This window comes from Aythya ferina (genome assembly GCF_964211825.1).
Source record: "Aythya ferina genome assembly, chromosome: 8".
Classification (NCBI taxonomy): domain Eukaryota; kingdom Metazoa; phylum Chordata; class Aves; order Anseriformes; family Anatidae; genus Aythya; species Aythya ferina.
This window is the reverse complement of record NC_140304.1, coordinates 32,259,683-32,280,067: the sequence shown is the minus strand read 5'-3', so window position 1 is coordinate 32,280,067 and position 20,385 is coordinate 32,259,683. Positions and strand designations below refer to the sequence as shown.

The following is a 20,385-nucleotide window of genomic DNA, read 5'->3' as shown; positions in this document are numbered from 1 at the left end:
CTATGTTTAAACAAAAGCTCCACCAGGAGCCCTGGCTCCCTTCCTGCAGAGCTGCTGCCCCTCCACCAGCCCCACTGATGTACGGGGCCAGCCCACTGCAGGTGCAGGGCTCCGCGTTTGTTTCCTTCTCTTCTCCACATCATAAAGATCAGTGTCTCTACTCACCCATACTTCCTTCCAGAAAAATAAATAAATAAATAAATAACTCATTAGTTAGCTGATTTTGCTCTGTTTTCACCAGATAGCTGGTGAAGTAGAAGGATGTCCAGCCTTACTGAATGTTAGCTGATTTGAGGAGCTGCCAGTTTTTCATTTCATCAAGTTATTTTCAAAGAACTTACAGATCAGCATAAGCAAGAACAGCAAAAGGCATTGACATTTCCATAAAACATCCGAATGTGTTTTGGGGGGTTTTAAATTATTTTTATTGTAGCTGTAACCAAAACAATTTGAGAAATACCTTTCAGAAAGAAAATAGCAGTTTGGAGACGGAAGTCCATCACAATAGCCAGAAACATCCACCTTCCTGTTGTAATTCTGCTGGCAATCTGTAGCAACAGATTATTATTGCTGTGCAACGCCGACAGGACAGAGATAATGCTGTAATTTATTCTTAGAACATACTTAAGCGGAATTATTTTACTAGCAACCTGCTGCAATACCCACAGTGATACAGCAGCCCGCACAGTACAGCTGATGGTATGAAAGGGAATGATTTAACACAAGAAAAGCAATCGATTTTACATAGTGCAGCAGAGGCAGCCTGCTTCCAGGCTTAGATCTCTCCTGCTCCCTCTGCCTATTTGTCTGCTCCAAGGCTTCATTCCACATTTTGCTGGTGCAGAAACCGTCGCTCTCCACAAGTAATAGCAGGATTTCCAATAACCTCAGGCCATCCACATCTCACTGTAAGAAATTGAACCGAAGAGCCACCGCTCAGTCTGTTAGGTGTGCAGTCACATATCAGGCAGGATCAGCGGGGCTTGTTCTTGCCAAGCCTATGTTGTAATTACCTAAAAAGAATCCCACAGTTTCCCCACAGAAATAGTAAGCATATCAGTGTAGGCAGCTCAGCATTTTTAACTACCACATTATTTAGGAAAATATTCTCAAGTGCATTTATATATTGAGTAACCACCAAACTCAGATTTTCAGAAGTACAGAGGATGGTCAGGCACATAACTCATTTAAAAAAAATAATAATCATCATTACAATTCAGAAGCCAACGTTTCGGATATATTCATCTACTCAGCAGTGCAAGCTCTACACCACTGCCTCTTGCTCGAAAAGTTTTACAGATTGCATTTTGATCAGCACCCACCTGCTGACAACATTTTTACTAGAGCGTGTGCATCTTTGCTGATGCTCTGTGTATTCACTAACAGAACTGGGAAACTTTACATTTCTAAGCACAGTTCCTACAGAGCAGGATTATAAAACGCAGCCCAAGGCAACTGCTGTAATGCCAAAGGGCTGGGGGATTGTTCCAGAGCACCAGCTTGTCACCACAGGAAACACCCAGACCACATTCCCACTCTACCTGATAGATAATTTATGCCAAAACTGAGTTTTATCAGGTTAAATTAACTAAAGAACAACAGGTCTCCAGTGGAAGACAGATGCAAAGGTATTGTTCCATGAAGCAAAGTCTGTTAATGAAACTTCATAATATGGACCAGCTTTTTATCTTAAATGCATTAAATAATAATAATAATACTTAAAGAGGAGTTAGAAACCAAAACACTTTTGGGGGTCTTTGTGTCAAGCCTAGCAGCACTATACGCAACAAAAAGAAGAATGCTTCAAAAATCCAGTTCTCTGAACCCAGATGGTTGGGAAATTTAAAACTCCTCCAGGCATCTAAATACTTCTGAAATACCTGGTTTGTGGATCTGAGAAATCCAAGGGACATTTAAGAGATATATCAGCACTAAAACACATTTCACATTGAAATGTTGCAAAGGAAAAGAGAACACTGCAGAGAAGAAAAATCAGCTTCGTGGGTCTGTACATCAGTTTGAAACGCCTGGGTTGCAATCAGCAGCATTAGGACTTGCAGCCTCCTCTGCAAAGAGCAAGATAGCTAAATGACTGCACCTAGTCGTGACTTTATTCTTGTCTCAGCTGAGCCACCCCAGGGGCACACGCTGAACCTAGACGTGTGTGAATATCAGGGGCTGGAGGCACGGAGCCAGCCTCTCCCGGGAGGGACCCATGGTCCCCAAGCAGACGGAGACACCAGCCCGGAGTGGAAGGGAGCGTTTCCTCCGTAGCTACTGGTGTCTGTGTCTCTGAAGGGTTTCATTACGCTTCTGGAGTGTAGCTCTGCCCGTGGTTCAGTGCTGGAGCAACCAGCAGCTTCCACGCTCATCCCACGCAGCCCAGCCAGCAAGGAGCACGCTCAGCTGGCTCCCTTCTCGAAGCTGCGCTTAACATCCCTGTGCTTAATGAAGCCCTCAGCCAAATGACTAGGGAAAAAAGCAGAGAGTTAATTAATATATCATGATGCGGTACATAAAGAACTTCTGACAGGACAATAAATAATATATGAAAGGCAAAGCAAAAGGGCTCTAATTTCGGGTTGGTTCAGAAATACCTCAGGCCTCAAACTATCTATACTAATTGCTCAAACACAGGACATTTCACATCCACACTTAAAAGACCTTATTTACAACTAGAGTTTCAGATGCATACAGCATTAACACTTGATAATCTCAGCTCTAGTAGCCAAAATAATATTGCTAAGTTATTTTTGTATGCAATGTCTCTGAATCCTATTAAAAATAAAGTAGTTTTTCACTAAAGCTGCAACCTTCCTCTCAGATGGTTGCAAGTGCTAGTTGTTAATTATAGATAAAACATTTCTGCAAGACTTTGAAATAGTGCTTGAAACTAACCCCAATCAGCTGAGCTCCAAGCTCAGTACTTCTGGAAATTCAAAGATCACCCAACTCCATACCCGTTTTAGTTTTTTGCACATATTTAACATAACATGAGTGTTTTCTTGCAAAAAGGCTCTTTGTGCACATCGCCATATAGCAGGGTAACATTCACCTTACAGCTACACGTGGCATAGACACTTACATTGTTAGGCACAATTCCATGATCTCTCTTCAGAGATATTTTTCTTTTGTCTTTTATAAGAGTTAATATTAATAGCAAAACGTTTCTAGATTGCTATTCTTGCGCTAACGATGTTCCATATGTGCTTTCTTTAACAATATCATTGGGGTCAACATTAGGAGAGGTTTATATTCAAGTAGAAGAATGGAAGGAATGAAGCCCTGACAAGATAAGGGATTGTACATCCACAAAACCTGACGTTATCTTTTCATTTCACCAAATATCAAGCAGATTTATTTCGTGTACTGCAAGTATAGAAGCCATCCCCCTAAAATCAACATTGAAACAGACATGCAGGAGAAACTAGCACCAGAGCACCAACAAAGCATGCTTCTGAAATCCTCACGGCACTTTACAAATGCTGTGCTCAGCCTCTCTCCTGGCTTTCCTACTGCCCGCAGGGCCACCAGCAGGTTCAGAGACTGCCGTTCGTCACCGCTGCCCCTGATGGTCCCAGCAGCAGTCCTGTCACGGCCGCTGTTACCGCCGAGCGCCCTGCCTTACCACAGGGGCACGGCAGAGAAAGCAGATGCTTAGTTTGCTGCACACAGATAATTCCAGCTCAGCAGAGGAGATCAAAACCAACACCTAGCTGCAGTAAAAAGAAAGTTATAAAACACAGGGGGCAATGAAAAGTCCTGCAGGTTGCCTGTTGCCTCTGCTTCACCAGCTGGGCCCGGGTATCCGCAGCGGCTGACTTTTGCCCAGCCCCAGCTCAGGGTCACTGCAGTGCTTCGGGGAAGGGGAAATCAGGGAGAACAATGAAAAGGAAAAAAAAGGAGAAGGAAAGAAGTGACGCACGCTATATCATTTCCACGCTGCAAAAACCAAGAACTTGCTTTTGAGGAGAAGCCACAGTGGGGAAAGAAGGACACACGTAAAGATTTGTTTTAAAACAGAAGCATGGAGTGAGGTACTGTCTTAAATCCAGCAGAGATACACGTAACAGCTAGCTCATTTCACTCTGAATTACTGATACTGCTCGCAAAGCCTCCGCCGTGTTTTATGGTTTTGTTTACTGCAGTGGGGTTTTGCTCTCTCCATCAGGCACACCTTGCATTGCTGATGCTGCTGGGGGCTGGCGCCTGGCCCCAACAGAGCAGAAGATTTGCAAAGACGGCACAGCTGCTGTGCCCCACTGCTATCTGCCCTGCCTATGCCAGAACTTGTAAAACCAAATTTACTACAGCTGCTGATGGTGCAGGGCTGGGGGGAGCTGAGATAGAGGCCACTGCTGCAGAGAGAAGCTGATTCTGCCAGAAACAGTCGTCATTATTCCCATCCCCTCCCAGTCCTCATGCCAAGCAAGAGCAGCCCCACGGGCCTTCCTTTCCTTGCACTACCTTCAAAAATTGTACTTCTTACCTTTTTTTTTAAAACATAGAAATGAGCACAAGACAAAAGAAAATAAGAGAGTTCACAGATAATATGGCAGGGCCTCGGCATTCGCAGCACTGTGCTATCTGTGGGTATACCCATGGATTGTCTTTTGTTCAGCATGTAACAGAACAGCTAACACAGCATAAAATGTGCAGAGAGTAAGGCAATTAATAATACAATGGAGTTTCCCATGCCCTGAAAATTCGCCAAAAACAACAATTCAGTTTAATCTGTAGCCGCTGCGCATTGTCTTTGTCACCTGATCTCCAAAATCGGCAGATTTGATGAGAGTGCAGAAAAGAGAAAAAGAAATGAATGAATGCATAGGAAAATTTGTGAAGAAAAGCGTGGACTTACATGGCTTACAAATGACAAAGCAGAAATGACAGAAGTGGGGTACACAGAAGACATGGTGGAGAACTCAGATCTCCCCTGCATGTCTCACAACACACGAAAAAGGCTTTAGTTCAATTTGGTGGTTTGAAAATGCAATTTGTTTCCATACAACATAGTTCAATTGTGTAATTGCTTGCTTTAGGAAGAAAGAGCGTTAACACTGCTGCAAAAGGACTGGACGATGATATATGAGGAGAAGCTGAGACAAGTGAGTTTGTTCGGGCTTAAGAGAGGATGGCTGGAGGACATCTCGCTGCTGCCTGCAGCTGCCTCTCAGAGGGCATAGAGGTGGAGCCAGCTCTTCTCGGAGGCACACGATGGAAGGACAAGCAGCTGCAGGGACAGCCTGGGGTCTGGGAAGGTCTGGCTGTGAAAGACCAACACCAGAGGGTGGTCAAATGGGAACAGGAGCCCAGAGAGTTTGTGGGATCTCCGTCCCTGGGATACTTGGCTAGTCACGGTAACCCACAAGCAACACTTTCCTCTGAAGCATCTCATTCTAAGTAACAGTTAAATATAGGCTTGATGAAATAAAGATGCAAATTAACATTTGAAATCTGATCCATTTACTGCATCAACCCCACAATCCAAGTGTATTATGCATTTGCACTCCTTAATGACAAATGCACAAAGCTTATGTTATCACTAGCAGTCTCCATGGTCTATTCCCTTATGTTTTAAATTCACCTTCTGTTTGAACTTACGGGCAGGGATGTTAATTCATCTGAAATAAACATCGGGAAATCAATATTAAGAGTTTCTAATTAGCTTTATTCCTTTATTTCAAACCAGCAAAACAAAGACCTACAGTATACAGCACAAGCTGCTTCTGTTTATTAATGCACACAGTAACGTACGAGCAGAAGGACAGCCGTGACCTTGACATTTTAACTGGACTCTGTTCATTTCTATTTATTTGTTTTATTTTCTGCTGTAATTAGCAGTAGCCACCAACATCAAACAATTATAAGGGGGAGTAGGGAGGGAATAATGCTCTAGTTTTCCCATTCCTTTCCCTTGTGTGTTTTGCAAAACTTCACGTGGAAAGTTGCACTGATGCCTTCCTTCAGCTCAACTGGGACGGTATTTGTATGCACCTCTAAGGGACAGGAAAATATCTGAAAGATAAGAAAATCTCATTGTAAAGCCATAAATCTGGCTTTAAGAATCATTTCAGTGACCCAAAAGTGCTCTTCTATCCTTTTAAAAGACTGCTTGTATTTCCAGTCTCTTGCATCTCTGTGACTGTTTAATGATAAAAGTACAAAATTCCTGCCTCTGTGTGGTAATTTTGCTCTAAGCAGGGAAACCTACAGGCAACAGTACACTTGGAATTGAGATAGAAAAGAAGAACGAACTCTAGTTTTCATCTCCTAGGAGATTAATTAAAACACTCCAGCAGTATAACACTGCTTACACTGGCACGAAGAAGATGGACTGTAGCGTTTCGGACTGCTCCAATTATCATTGTTACTGCAGTTTCCAGAGATGCCTCTAAAAACCTCTTTACTTGTTCTAAGACGTGAAATTTTTTAAAATGTATTAGATCATCTATAGCAATAGGTTGAATGCAAATACATCAAACTTTATATGTTTTAAAATTACCTGAGAAAGGGAGTACGGGAAGCAATCAATACCAAAACAGCTGTAGTCAGCACTTTCTGCAGGTTTTACTCATGGAGATTTCCCTAAGATAATCAGTAAATTGATTTATACTCTTGAACAGGTTTAGAGCCTGGGTCATTGGAAAAATCAATACCACTTCCTATCTTGGCAGCCGCTCATCAGGCAATTTTGTTAGAAAGCAAAACAGGAGGCCAGTTGTTGAAATATGCAAGTGATGAAGAGCATCTCCAAAGTTTATTAATCTAGTCAGAGAATCCACATTTCTTCTGCTAATCAGATAGAAAATGTAAGTGAAATAACTTCCCTGAATGTTACGTTGTTTATTACACTGAATCCTAAGCCAGCCACTGCTAACCAACCGGCAGGTGCCACAGCACACAGATCTGATAAATGCCATGAGGAGGATGCTTTGGTTGGCTCCTCCAACTCATTTCTTACACACATAAAAGCAGAAAAAAGCCATCTGCCCCTTCAGCAGGACTGTCACCTCGGCTGTGCTTAAGGGGGCATTTTGGTGCTTTAGCCTCCTGGTTTCCTCCCTGAGCTACAGCTTTAGGTCTTTGCTGAAATCCCCTTGTTATGCTGCTATGCTTTCTCTTAGCAGTAGCGGCTTTATCTTTCTTATAAGGATGCCTGAGGTATTCAGCTGCCTTTATTTGACTCTACAAGAAGCTTAGGTGATGAGCCCTAAACGTCTGAGCAAGGGATGGCAGCATCGAGATAAGAGGCTCACGGGGTACTGATAGCTCCAGCTTAACAAGCAAGTCTATGTGCTCTACAGGCCCAGAGAAAGCAAAAACACTTAAAAACTGGGAAAAGTGTGTTAAAAACTGTGAAAGTGTGTTAAAAACTGTGAAACGTGTTAGCCGATTTGGGGGGCGTATTATTTTCTTCTGACGGTGTGTGTGGCTGGGCTGCTGCGGGAGCTACACGGGGATGTGCCGTGCCGCACCCACACCTGGAGCAGTGTCTGTGAAACCGCTCTGAAAACCAAGTGACGCCATCTAAGCTCTTTTTTTTTTTTGCCTTTTATTAACAAATACGCAATCCCTGAGAGGCTGCAGGGCTCCGACTTCCACCTCAGCGCCCCCTGAGGCGGCGCGGCCCCGCCCCGTGTGACGTGCGGCCCAATGGGGAGCCGCGCGGCGCGTTCGAACGGCGCGGCCGTTGGGGGCTCGGCTCGGCCCGGCCGGGGATGGAGGGCGAGGCCCGCCCCGGCCCCTACCGCGCCACCAGGCTGGTGAGGACCGGGGGGGGGTTGTCGCGATAGCCGCCTATGTCGCGATAGCCGCCTGTGTCGCGACAGCCGCCGGCTCCCGGGGCCGCCCTGTCAGCGCGTACGCGGGCATGAGGCAAAACCCTGCATATAAACGCTCACGGAGTTTTGTTTAAAGTTTGGGTTAAGGCGTGCTGCGTGCATAGCGACACTAATAATGATTTATTGTAGGTATTGATATTCGTCAATGTAGCTCTGACTTCATTTATATGGCTATTACTAACCATTACTAACTACTATGTATACGGTTATTGCCAACTATTGCTTCTATTTACACGGTTATTGCTAACTCTTACTGTTTTTATTGATTTTTATTGTTAACACTTTGTCCCTAATCCTCTTTTCCTCACTCTTCCCGTCAGTGGAATGAGATCACCAGGTATTTCCGAGCGGGCATGCCCCTGCGGAAGCACAGGCAGCGGTTCAAAAAGCACGGGAGCTGCTTCACTGCCTCGGAAGCCGTGGACTGGCTTCACGAGGTCCTGAGGAGCAACAGCAACTTCGGGCCCGAGGTGAGCAGGCAGCAGACTGTCCAGCTGCTGAGGAAGTTTCTCAAGAATCACGTAATTGAGGACATAAAAGGAAGATGGGGATCCGAAGACTTAGAAGACAACGGTGTGCTATACAGGTACTGAAATGAAGACCAGCTGAGAGAGGTCTTTTGCTTGAGAATTTGATTTAATGCTAAAACTCTCAAAAAATCTCAACTTTGGTTAAACTGGTTGAGCCAAAATGAATTGTTAGTACCATTTTACTCATGGGTCTTGTGGTATAGACCATAAATCCTGCATGCTGAGGGCTGCTCTCACACTGATGTCTGTCCAAATTTTTCACTTGGCATGTGTGCTGCATTCAAGTGCTTGGGGGGGCAGGCAAAGAGAACTTACTGTAGTGGCTCTGTGCTGTGCTACCAGTCCTGTGTTTACTTCTCTTGTACATCTTACAGGAAGCCAAAGTGGGAAACAAAGCCTAGCCTAAATCCTTAATTTAAAGGTATTAATGGCCCTTGCTTCTCAAAGTCTGATCTCAGTGCTGTATAAATATCTCAGCATCTTCAGCTTGACTTTGGAATCAAGAGTGGCCCAAAGCTAACTTATAATATGACTGTGTTTAACAAAGGAAAAAAACGGTCATTTTTCTTGAATTCTCTTTGGGATATTATGGAATCTGTAAGTCACAGTTTGGGGTAAATGGCTTCTTATATATTTACTATATTTTATTCTAAATGCATTTGCTGTCTCTCCTATTAATTACAGATTTCCTTCAACCTCTCCAGTTAAACCTCTACCAAGCTCTCGTCGAGAAAAAGAGAACTTGGAAACGTTCTCTAGAGACAAAGAAAGACTTTTTAAACTGCCACATTTATCCAGGAAAACTGTTAAAAAACATGAATTACTGGACTCTCTGGTAGTAACTTATGTTTCTTACGTAATTATAGTTGCCATGCATTTGCCTTATCCTTTAAAAACAAAACAAAAAACTAGAAGCAGTCATCTTTTAGTTGCACTGCATGTCATCGTCCTTTCTAGCTGAAGAAATAAATTGTTAATTTCTTCTAGAAAGTGAAATAGAACATTTCTGTAGCTTTGATAGCAAGACGCAGGTATATTTTATAGTGAAGCGCTTTGGTTATGTGTTCTGTTTCTTTTGTATGTACAGAAAGATTTAATTAACCAATACATAAATGTTTAAGCAAAACTCATATAAGTAAAACAGCTGGAAATGTAACATGGCATTCTTGAAATGTGGTCAGTAAGTAAAAGGGACTGCATATTTGACACAAGATATTAATTAAACTCCTATATGAAGCTATTCTTCAACTTACTGACACTAGGTTTGTTGGAAGGAAAATACAGGGAGAGAATGTTAATAGTGCTGCCACATTTTCGAACTAGAAAGAAAGAAAGAAAGGTCACTTGACCTCCCCCCATCACAGTATACAGTCAGTTTTGCATCTGAATGATCTGGGCTTACATAGCTTTAATTGTACATATGTGTAAGCAATTCAGCATCTCATTCCATCAGTATTGGAGGGGTTTTTGTTTTCTTACAGATTTGTGGTTTTGTCTCCTTCAGTTCAGAATTATCCCTTATACAATGTTTTAAAGTATTGGGAGGGCTGGAAGGTGGAGTTCTTGAATTGACCAGCACAATATTGAAACTTAACTTTTTTTTTTTTTTCCATTTAGGACAAAAATCTAGTTGTTCTGTTTCTTTTCTTTTTTTTTTTTTTTCTTTCCAAAAAGATTGAATGCAACTGTTTAACGAGTTGTTCTCTTCAGACTTGTGTGTGTGCATGCTTTGTGAATTTAGATTATGATCCTACAGAAGAATCCTTTGCTTATTAACACATTTGGATTTGATCTGTTTCTATTCTTTAAATTGCTGACTTCTGAAAGTCTTGATTAGGTAATTTTCTGTAGTGTATTTTTTTAACCTTTTAATTGCGCATGCTTACATGCAGTGCTGAAACTGTTAAGATTATTTCCTAGATCATGCTTTGGAATTTAATGTTCTCAAGAAAGATGTGTGTTTCTGTATCTTAAATGGCTTCTTCCAGTATAACATTCATAAACCACTAATTTTCAGGAAAACTTAGAAAAAACAGAACCAGATATAACAAAGGAGAACAAAGAAGATGAACTGCATAGGAAGGAAATAAGCCAGGAATACGTGCAAGAAATTTGGAGAAATATCATTCTAATACAGTAAGTAAGAAAGTGCAAAAGGTGCTTTCTTGTGCATATGCTTTCTGTTTATAGTGGCCCAATGAAGCTTTTCACTTGCAAACTATGTGAGCTTTTTAAAATCATGCTTAAAGGTGAATATTTTTATTAACTGCTACTTACATATGCTTTCTAATGTATTTTCTAATATTGGATTGTTGTACTTAAGAAATGTACTGCTGTTGGTGTTAAATTATATTTTAACACCACAGCTGCTCTTTCTTCTCCCTGTTCCTACTGGTTTTTGGTGTTTGTCCCAGGAACAACTGTGTCCACAAACTTTTCTTCTGGAAGTGAAATTTTATGAAACTGCAATCCATTTACCAAGCTACTGTTGTTTGAATAAATGCGAAGAATCTGTTTTGGTTTGTTATTAACAAAATAAAAGTTTTAGACAATGTCTCTTTTCTTCCTCCCTGCAGTTTGCAAACCATTTTAGGCCTCCCATCTTTGGAGGAAGTTTTGCAGCCAACACAGATAGTTCCTGAGTATGTCATATACAACATGACTAACACAAGCAAACATGGGGTTGTTATTTTACAGAACAAATCAGGTAAGATTTTTTTTCTAGTTTTGCTTAAAGTTTTTGGATGGTGCAATTACAACAACATAGTACTTGACTAAGGTAATATGTTTCATAGCCTGTCTCATACACTTGCTTTTCCAAACTAGAGTCCAGTTCAGTGTGCTTGTCTAAAGGGTTTTGTAGGTATATTACACTAATCTGTAAGTACACGTTAAATACATGTGCATAGTAATATTTAAAATTAGTTTTATATTTGAGCTTTTATTTGACGCATTTAATACATGATTGTGATTACTTGTATTCATTATTAAGTCTTTGGGGTTATGTATAAATAACATATGTATGTTCTTCATTTTTAGAAGACCTCCCTCACTGGGTGTTGTCGGCTATGAAATGCCTCGCGTACTGTAAGTAATAGCTTTTAAGTTCCAGAAACCTATTTTGAAAGTTGAAAGTGAAATATACATGCATATTAAGGCCAATCGTGAATTTCATTTTCAAAATTCAAATAATTGGAAGTGCCTTGATATATTGAGAAGCAATGAAAGCAATTCATATCAAATTACTGCACAGAAATGTAATGTAGAAGAGCAAATACTTTAGAGATGTTATGCTTAAGGCAATCAAGATATCAGTCCTCTAGCAAAAAACAGTGAATTGAATGAAGTCGAGTTTCTAATGGCTGTCTGTTGTGAATTGTCTTGCTAAAAAAGGAGTGTTTTTTTCTTTAGCTTGTACTGTAGTAGACCTGAGTGGTACCACTAGTCTCTCTCCTTCATTTGTGTGATAAAAATCAACATACTCAGTCGATTTTTATGAAACTTCAATGTCTAGCTGCCTTTGAAGCTTCCTTTGTCAGATGTTTCAGAAATAGCATTACAAACACATGCAGATCACGATTATGTAAGCTTTGCATCTTTATGAAACAGATTTTGGAAAGATTTTGAAGAAATGGAATAATTATACTGACCTTTTTATTTGTTTTTGTTGTTTTTTTTTTTGTTTTGTTTTGTTTTTTAACTCTCTTTAAATGGCTAACAGGGCATGCAAGTGTTAGATGAGTGCCTCTCCAATGAAATGCGATATGATGAGCTCCTTGTATGCGTGTCCTTGCCCCTGTCCCTTGCAACTGCGTTCATTAGCTCCTCTGAAAGCTGTACTGGCGATGGCATAGTGGGATGGTGTGGGTTTATACATCTATGTGTATGTCCAGCAGTTCAGTGGGGCTGTGGTAGGTGTCCATTCAATGTTAGAGTGGCTACAGAAGTCCAGTTGGCAAGGCACACTCTTGTGAAAATTACATTTATTTTTTTTCTTCAGCTGCATTCTCAAAAACATAGAGCCTCTTTCATGAAGAGCACTATTTGGAAAAGCAGGACAGGGAAGAGCTTGGTGAATGGACTTAAATCAAAGTTGAAAACAGAGCTGTGTACTACTCTTTGAGCATTTGATTTCCTTAACCCCCACAACAGTCCTGTATTTAGATCTAATTGATCTTTGTGTGAAATGAAGGCAAATGCAAGAAGGCTTGTGACTATTTTGAGGGATATATAAGGAGCATAAATGAGGTATATTACTGGTGTGGAATACCCTCTTAAAAATGAGCAGAACTCAGTGGATTCATAGAATATTTTACACTATTTCTGCTTACAAATGCTATAGTGCTGAACTACAATTGTACGTGTATTGCTGACATGATTGTTCTCTTGTGAAACAGTCGTTCCTACAGGAATAAACTCATACTGTTATTTCAGTAGAATTGTGAGAATAAAAACTTTGTGAATTTTCTTTCTTTGCTTCTATTTAGGGCCTAGAAATAATGACATGAACCAACCAACTTACAGTGGGTTTGAACGGGACGTGTTCAGAACAGTTGCTGATTATTTTCTCAATCTCCCTGAACCATTACTTACTTTTGAATACTATGAACTTTTTGTTAATATTTTAGGTATGTATGAACTTAGAAATAAGCTAAGTGTAAGCTATAAGTTTATATCAACTAGGAGGAAAAAAAAAAAATCTGTATCTCAAAGTGGACCTTGACCCCTTAGTCTGTATGGCAACTGGAATCTGAGGAATATCATCAGTGCTGTCGTTCTGTATTACAATATTAATTGAAATGCAATTGTATCTCATTCTATGCAAATTACTGTCTGAACTAACTTTCTAAATATTCGGTAACCATAACTTGGAAATATGTGCTCATCCTTGTCCCTCACTATTGCAGTCTGTTAACTTGCTTCATCCTTGCATGTTGGTTGCAATTATTGTGCTAGATTGCTTTTGGGCTGAGCTAAATTTTTCTTACATTTTACTAACTGAGTCAATTAGTGTCTTATACTTGTTGTCTTCTCTGTTCAGTTAGCAACTTTAATTTCTTTCTGGACTTGTTTTTATTCACATCACTTGCATCTTAATATATATATTTCATTTCCTGATAGTTATGTGTGGCTACATCAAAATACCAGATCTATCCAGCAGAAAACATTCTGTCCAAGATGAGACATGTGACCCACAACCTTCAAAAATTCTTCACTTGAACTCTTTCAAGTCAACTGAATGTCTTCTTCTAAGCCTACTTCGCAAAGAGCCTGAGAAAAAGAAGAAAGAATATGAAGTTTCCAGGAAGTGGTCTGCAGAAGAGTCGGCTGTTCAAAAACAATGTGCAAAGAAATTGCAACAATATAAACTGAGAAGTGAACAAGGCAGTGCTGATAATCTAATAGGAGGAAGTTGTCAAAATCTTTCAGGTTTCAGGAATGAACAAGATCCAGCTCTCAGGTTCAGGACAAGATGTTACTCTTTGGAAAGAATTGGAGGTACTGCCTCAAGTGTACGTAATAAAGGAGAATCAGTTGTCCTCAGGCAAACTGATGTGAACACAGTCTTGGGCATAAGAAGTAAAAACCAGTCACTACTGTATGAGCATAAAGCCAACTCTGCATTGGCGTTTGGTTTTGATAACACATACCAAAACCAAACTTATGGTGTGAAGACAGCATCTGCCTCAACTCTTCAGGATAAAGAGCTACTCGATGAAAATCATAGATCAAAGGAAATATGCAGGTCTCAGAGTTTACTTGGCAGCAGGAACTCCAAAAGTTGCACTAGCATCAATATACCAGTTGCCGAAATCACAGTAAAGCCTATGTCTCAACTTTGTGGGCAAAGAAAACCAAATGCTTCAGTGGACATCGGGACTGAGGTTTCTGATATCACCGTCAGCAAGAGACTCTGCAAAAGTACCATAGAGCTCTCAGAATACTCTTTCACTCACTCTTGTATGTTGACTGGCACGCAAAGTAAGACGGCTTTCCAAAGCATGTTGTATTGGCTTATTGTGTTGACTAACTAATCTCTGCTTCCTTACTTTCTTTGACACCGTTACTGTTTTTTTGTTTTTTTTTTGATGTCTATATGATGTAACTTGTGGGTTTAAAAAACAAGTCCTGGTTGCTAAGTTGTACTGCCTAAATGTAGCCTTTCATACCTCCGCTAACAAATAGTAGCGTGTAGTGTCTTTGCATTCTCAAGTGTGATTTATCAGAGCCTTCCCGTTCAGGTAAGTGATGGAACTTCTGACCTAGGCACTGTCTCGTAGTACGGAAAGGAATTTGTACAGACCTGCCTATCGAAGATGTCTTTTTACAACCTTTGGAATGTATTTTCTGAAAATACTTTAAGAAATAACATTAGGGTCATTTCTTCATCGCGTTATGGCCTTGATTGTACAAGCAGTTTATCATGATGAAGTGAGTTGGGGATGCACAGACAAAAAAAGGACATGTAACGTTGATCTACAACATTATGGTTGATTGCTATGAACCATGATTGTCTGCACTGGGAGGGGAGGGAGTTATTTTGCTGAATAAAAAATAATCCTGAAAGTTGATTCAAATCTTAATGGTAGCTGTATTTACAATTAACTTGTAGATCTCCTTCAGCCTCACTTAGAAAGAATTGCTATTGAAGCACTACAGATCTGTTGTTTGTTGCTTCCACCACCAAACCGTAGAAAGATGCAGCTCCTGATGCGTATGATCTCTCGAATCAGTGAAAACGTTGATATGCCACGACTGCACGATGCGATGGGCACACGCTCTTTGGTAGGAGAATCATAATTGCAGTTTATCTCTTGTTTTAAAAATATTGCTGAAGTAATGCTGAGAATACTAGCAGTGATTAGGATTTAAGGTTCTTGGCTTGCTGTAATTAAACACAATTAAATTGTGATTAATGGGCAGATTTTTCATTTCCACGACACTTACAAAAAATCTGGCTTGTAGCAGGCACTTTGTCTCCATCCTAATACATTTGAAATATTGATGTTGCTTATATTTATTTTGTCAGGAGGAGGGAAATAATTCTTTAAAAGAATGTAAATGATTGTTCAGTCTGATTTATCACTCAGCTGCTGTTTAAGCTTAAAAGGTGGCAAAGTGTGTGTGGACAACCTTTCTTGGGATATTTTTGTGTTTGAAGTCAAAACAGTGGAATGGTTTGGCTTGGAAGGGACCTTTAAAGATCATCCAGTTCCAACCCCCTGCCATGGGCAAGGATGCCACCCACTAGATCAGGGTGCCCAGGGCCTTGTCCAGCCTGGCCTTGAACAGCTCCAGGGCAGGGGACATGACAACACCTCCTGTGATTAGGACTTAAACCATTCCAGAAGGAGGAAGCCTAGTGAGTTTAAAGATTAGCTTCTGGGTCTGAATTTAAGCTTTTATTGGAACGACTACTGGAAGATAGCTGTAGTATTTGTGCCAAATAAGATTAAACAACAATGTTACCTGCACAAATTATTTTAAAATAGCCTGATAAAAGCCAGAAATAGGTAAACTCTAAAAATGTTTATTTAAAAAAAAAAAAAACTTGAAACTGGTTGTTGTTGTACATTAGATCTTTGGCAGGCTGACTGTGCAGGTGTGTTTTCTGTCTTCTCACCTAGTTCAAGATAGCTACTTGAATATCCACATTTTTCTGTGGGGGAAGATATTACATTTTTTTAGTTTATTTCTTAAGTAAATTTTAAAGTAATTTCTTTTAAGATTACTTTAAGAAAGTTGGTATTGGAGAACTTGTTGTGCCACTGTATAGAGTAGAAGGAAGACAAATCCCTGACTGCACATACTAACGATCTGCTAAACACTTCTAGATGATACAGACCTTTTCTCGATGTGTGTTATGCTGTGCAGAAGAAGTTGATCTTGATGAGCTACTTTCTACACGATTAGTTTCATTTCTAATGGACCACCAACAAGAAATATTTAAAGTGCCAACTTACCTGCAGGTTGCAGTGCAAGATCACATAGAATACGTGAGGATGGCTCAGGTTGGTGGCATGCCAGAAGTTCAAGTATCTTTGCTAGCTGCAGAGTATTTGCTTATGTGGGTGGGATGGGAAAACTGCAAATAAACCCAAAGTATTTTAAATGTAAACTTTTATTTAAGGTATTGGTGCAATCATAAACATCAGCTACTTTATAATGCCTTGCAACTTGTGATGCCACTAAGTTGATATGCTTGGATGTTAAGTAAGGTAGCTTCTTACCAAGGTAGTGTATAGTCATTTGACCGTGTAGACCTTTCTTTGATTTTTATCTTTATTTATTTCAGGGCAAATATCCAAGGGAAGAAATTTGTGCCATATTGCCAACATACTCGTACTGCAAACAAATAACTCCTCAGGAGTTTGAAGAACAAAAGGTTTCTACATCTCAAGCTGCAGTGGCAGAGCTGTTAGAGAACATTATCAAAGATAAGAACTTGTCTGTAAAAGACAAAAAGAAGAAGTTAAAGCAGGTAAGAAAGGTGGATATTTACTTCTGAGAACATTCCTGTGAGGGAAGGGGCTCAGCTATGACAGGCGGAACAGAACGTGAGCAGACTATAAAGAGGAATGCTTGTTTTTTCTGTGGAATTAGCTTTGTTTTGTAACATGCATGTTGTTCAAGATTATCTGTCACTTCTATAGCCTGCTAATGTGTTGCCTAATAGTAAAGCTAAAGCACAGCAACTCTGGCAGGATTTCCTACTGGAGGTTTTTTCTTTTTAAGAAAACCTTTGGCAAGTGTCTCTGACCAATTGAATAGTATTGTACTTGTCCTAGAATTTCCTAAGCAAGTCTTGTGACTCAAATTTGAAAAAGCAGCTTTTCAAAGCAAGTGCATTTGTTCTGATGCCCCTTCCCCCTGCTTCTGCAACACTGACTTTCACGTGTTGTGAAAACTTCAGTGTAATAGCTTCCATTTCAAGCCTCAGAAGACAGGCCTTTTGTTCAAGTTCATTGAAACGTCCTGCATGTAACAAAGAATAGTTAATTACAGTTACTGAAACCTAAATTTCTGAGTAAGCAAGCAGTAAGAAGTGATGCACAGCAGCACTTCAAGCAGGCAAAGCAGGGAGGAAGGAAATAAACTAATATACTCTAATAATAAAGCTTGAAGCATGTATTTAAATGTTTGGTGAGTTCCCACTGACAACCACAAGCAGCTTATACTGTAAAGACCACATATTAGCAAAGTTATTTTTAAAATTCATGGAGTTCTGTTATTGTCTTATCATTTGTGCAGGGATAACTAGTGGCATGATAAATCACAGCTTTTTGGAGTGAGTATATAGTTTTGATAATTTGATTAGGGGAAAGACAAATGCCACAAACATGCCACTTCCTGGGGGGGGTTAGATCCAACTTGCATCAGCACCAAATGTTACAAATGGTGGAATCTTCAGTAGATTGAGTCCTACTTGAGATTCCAACTTGACCTTACATAAGAAACAGGCAATACGACCAAAACATCTCCAAAGCCAGATATTTCTGTTTGTTGCGCATCTGCAGGAACTGAAAAATAGCTCCCCTAGTTTAAGTAGTTATTCTCTCTTCCCTGAGAGAATGCCTTCAAAAATCTGAACCTGAACTTCCAGTTATTTGAAACATTTATCATTGTGTTTTTTGAAAGACAACTTTCCAGGCATAAACAGAACGTATACCAATGCTGACAGCATCTTCAAATGGGTGACTGTCTTGCCTTGCTTGGAGAGTAAAAGCTGGTCATAACTTTCAGAATCACAAAGATGGTGACAAAAGCAATAAGCTGTGCTAACTAATGTTCATGATCGTGAGCAGCTTCAGACCATCATTTCTAGTGGAGATGCCAGCAAGTAGTTGCTGGTTGGAGGTAGAACAGTACAGTGTCTGCTGGCACTATTCCAGTCAACAGGTAAACATCCTTGGGGTTAAAATGAGATTGGAAAGCTTGGAAGCTTTTCTCATTTCAACAGAAGATGAAGTGCCTGACAAAACTACTTCCACCTGATTCATTGTTTATCACTTGTGAACTTATAAGCACAAAGGGCTGCAGCTTTAGTCAAGTGTCACAGCAGAAATACTTTACATACTGATAGTCTTGCTGCTGATACATATCTGTACGTGGTGATTCATGCTCAAGTCCCAAACAGTTGGGTTTTATTTTTTTAGTGGAGTGCCTTTTAATAATTCTCTTTTGCCTGTTTTCTAGTTTCAGAAGGAATATCCTCTGATCTACCAGAACAGATTTCCAACTACAGAAAATGAAGCAATACTGTTTGAGAACAAACCTACCATCAAACAACCGATGCTTAGCCTAAGAAAACCAAAATTTCGTAGCCTGAGATATTAAATTTAACCATACATCAGCTGCATGTTTACTTAATGAATGGATGAATGACTTACCAAGGGGTGCTTTCTATGCAAATTTGGTAGTGGTTGCTTATGTAGAAGGAAGAAATGTTTACATGATCACTATGCTGAAAAGTGCCAAAATAACTTTTTTTCTTGGAGGTTACTTTTGAATGACTTCTAAGAGAAATATTTATATGTTTACAAATTAATCAATGTATTGTGCTCAGTAGAATAAATGTGAAAATAAGCATGAAGCTATTGGTAACCAAAAAATGTATACAGGGTTTTCATACAGGAAACTAATGATATGCATATTGCAACTTTTTTTAATTTCTGTTCAGGAATTTGTGCCGTTAATTATAGTTTGTGTGGAGTTTTAATTGTTTGTTTGGTGTGGATAAGTGCCTTCCTTGTTTTCACAAAATACTTGTCTATAAGCAAAATAATGTTTTTGAAGTTCAGGACTAATTTAAAAGTTGCTTTTGTTGTTTTCAGGGGAGCCAGAAATTCACCATAAATAAATTATCTGCCTCCTTAGAATACTTATTTTCTTCTCATCTGTAAAATCTGCTTTTTTCATATATATTTATTTATATTAAAAGTGCTAGGTATGTTTGATATTTTCCTGGAATACTTATTTTGGATGTACTGATACCATCTGTAACTTGTCGTTTTGTTTGAGAAGTATGTGAGATGTGACTAAGAATAGAATCATAATACACGACATTTCCCTGTGTTGTTTCTGGCATTAATCTGGGGAATTCAGGGTTAATTCTGATGGGACCAAGACCACCCCCACAACGTGTATCTGCGTTGATATTTCTGTGAGAACAACTTGGGATCTTCTTTATGAAACACTGACTTAATATGGGGGGACAACTTAAAAAGCTGTAAATGGTGAATGCTGTTGGTGTTCAATAGTGGGTTTGGAGAGAAGTGGATGCTTCTTCTCTCCCATATTGGTATCCAAATGGATAAATCCTGAAATCCTTTTGTCTATATCCCCAAGGAGACTCTGAGAGCATGTGGGTACAACCAGGGCAATTAAAGCAATTTTACAATTTAATGAAAAAATCCCTTTTCTCTTAACAGGAAAAAAAAAAATGTAAAAAATAATGTAATATATATAAAAATGGACCTTTTAAGGTTCCAGTGAAACATTGTTTATGTAAAAGTGTTGTTATTTTGGAAAGCTGTGATTAGGAAGAACCGTCGGCTGACATACCAAGTGTGAGCTGCGCAGTGGGACCTATGGATATCACTGCTGGCAATCAAAGCATCACCATTATGTGCTGGAGCAGTTCCAAGTCCTGTGCCTTGTAAGGCTTTTGTAGAATTTGTGCTGCAAGTAGGAGCATTAATGGACCTGCCACTCAGTCTGAACCATAGCTGAGAGGACAAGGTGAAGGTAATAACGGGGTTTAAAAGCGGTGTTGGTAGTGGTGTAGCCGCATCTGTGGATGGTTAGACAGGGGAGAGGTGAGAAGTAATGCACTTGAACTCTCAGTGTTAGGTAGTGTAGCTGAATGTTCCCAGGGGGAGTGAAGCCAACACATAATTTCTGTAGATTCTCATTAATATCCAGTGTTTTCTTTCCATGTTCCAATACCGCGCCAGACCTTCCTTACTAGTCAGGAACAATGTAAATCTGTAAGTGTTGGTGGTGCTGGG

General features: G+C 39.9%; 1 protein-coding gene and 1 long non-coding RNA gene across 5 annotated transcripts; one reads left to right on the top strand and one right to left on the bottom strand.

The window, feature by feature from the left end:
• Nucleotides 1–255: 255 nt before the first annotated feature.
• Nucleotides 256–3,198, bottom strand: LOC311441027. The gene is made up of 3 exons (XR_014695745.1): nucleotides 3,086–3,198; nucleotides 1,719–2,469; nucleotides 256–902 (listed from the first exon to the last, which is right to left on the bottom strand). It is a non-coding gene; the product is annotated as an uncharacterized lncRNA (long non-coding RNA).
• A 4,483-nt stretch (nucleotides 3,199–7,681) lies between these two features.
• Nucleotides 7,682–19,438, top strand: DEPDC1 (DEP domain containing 1). Of its 4 annotated transcripts, none has more exons than XM_084527801.1 (12): nucleotides 7,682–7,766; nucleotides 8,165–8,430; nucleotides 9,059–9,209; nucleotides 10,392–10,510; nucleotides 10,951–11,081; nucleotides 11,414–11,461; nucleotides 12,862–13,002; nucleotides 13,496–14,335; nucleotides 14,988–15,160; nucleotides 16,210–16,386; nucleotides 16,671–16,856; nucleotides 18,572–19,438. In XM_084527801.1, the coding sequence occupies exons 1-12, from the start codon at nucleotides 7,722–7,724 to the stop codon at nucleotides 18,710–18,712; spliced, it is 2,418 nt and encodes an 805-aa protein (XP_084383927.1). In that variant the 5' UTR covers nucleotides 7,682–7,721; the 3' UTR covers nucleotides 18,713–19,438. The 4 variants fall into 4 exon arrangements, with proteins under 4 accessions (XP_084383927.1, XP_084383926.1, XP_084383929.1 ...); XM_084527800.1 differs by having other exon boundaries at nucleotides 13,496–14,356; XM_084527802.1 differs by lacking the exon at nucleotides 7,682–7,766 and adding an exon at nucleotides 7,894–7,969 and having other exon boundaries at nucleotides 13,496–14,356.
• The last annotated feature ends 947 nt before the right edge of the window (nucleotides 19,439–20,385 follow it).

What these genes read in the sequence shown, in the direction of transcription:
- DEPDC1 (XM_084527800.1), top strand. Translation starts at nt 7,722, where the DNA reads ATGGAGGGCGAGGCCCGCCCCGGCCCCTACCGCGCCACCAGGCTG. An exon ending in AGAAATATCATTCTAATACA is followed by an intron (nt 10,511 to 10,950) that starts GTAAGTAAGAAA and finishes TCCTCCCTGCAG; the next exon opens with TTTGCAAACCATTTTAGGCC. An exon ending in ACTTTTTGTTAATATTTTAG is followed by an intron (nt 13,003 to 13,495) that starts GTATGTATGAAC and finishes ATTTCCTGATAG; the next exon opens with TTATGTGTGGCTACATCAAA.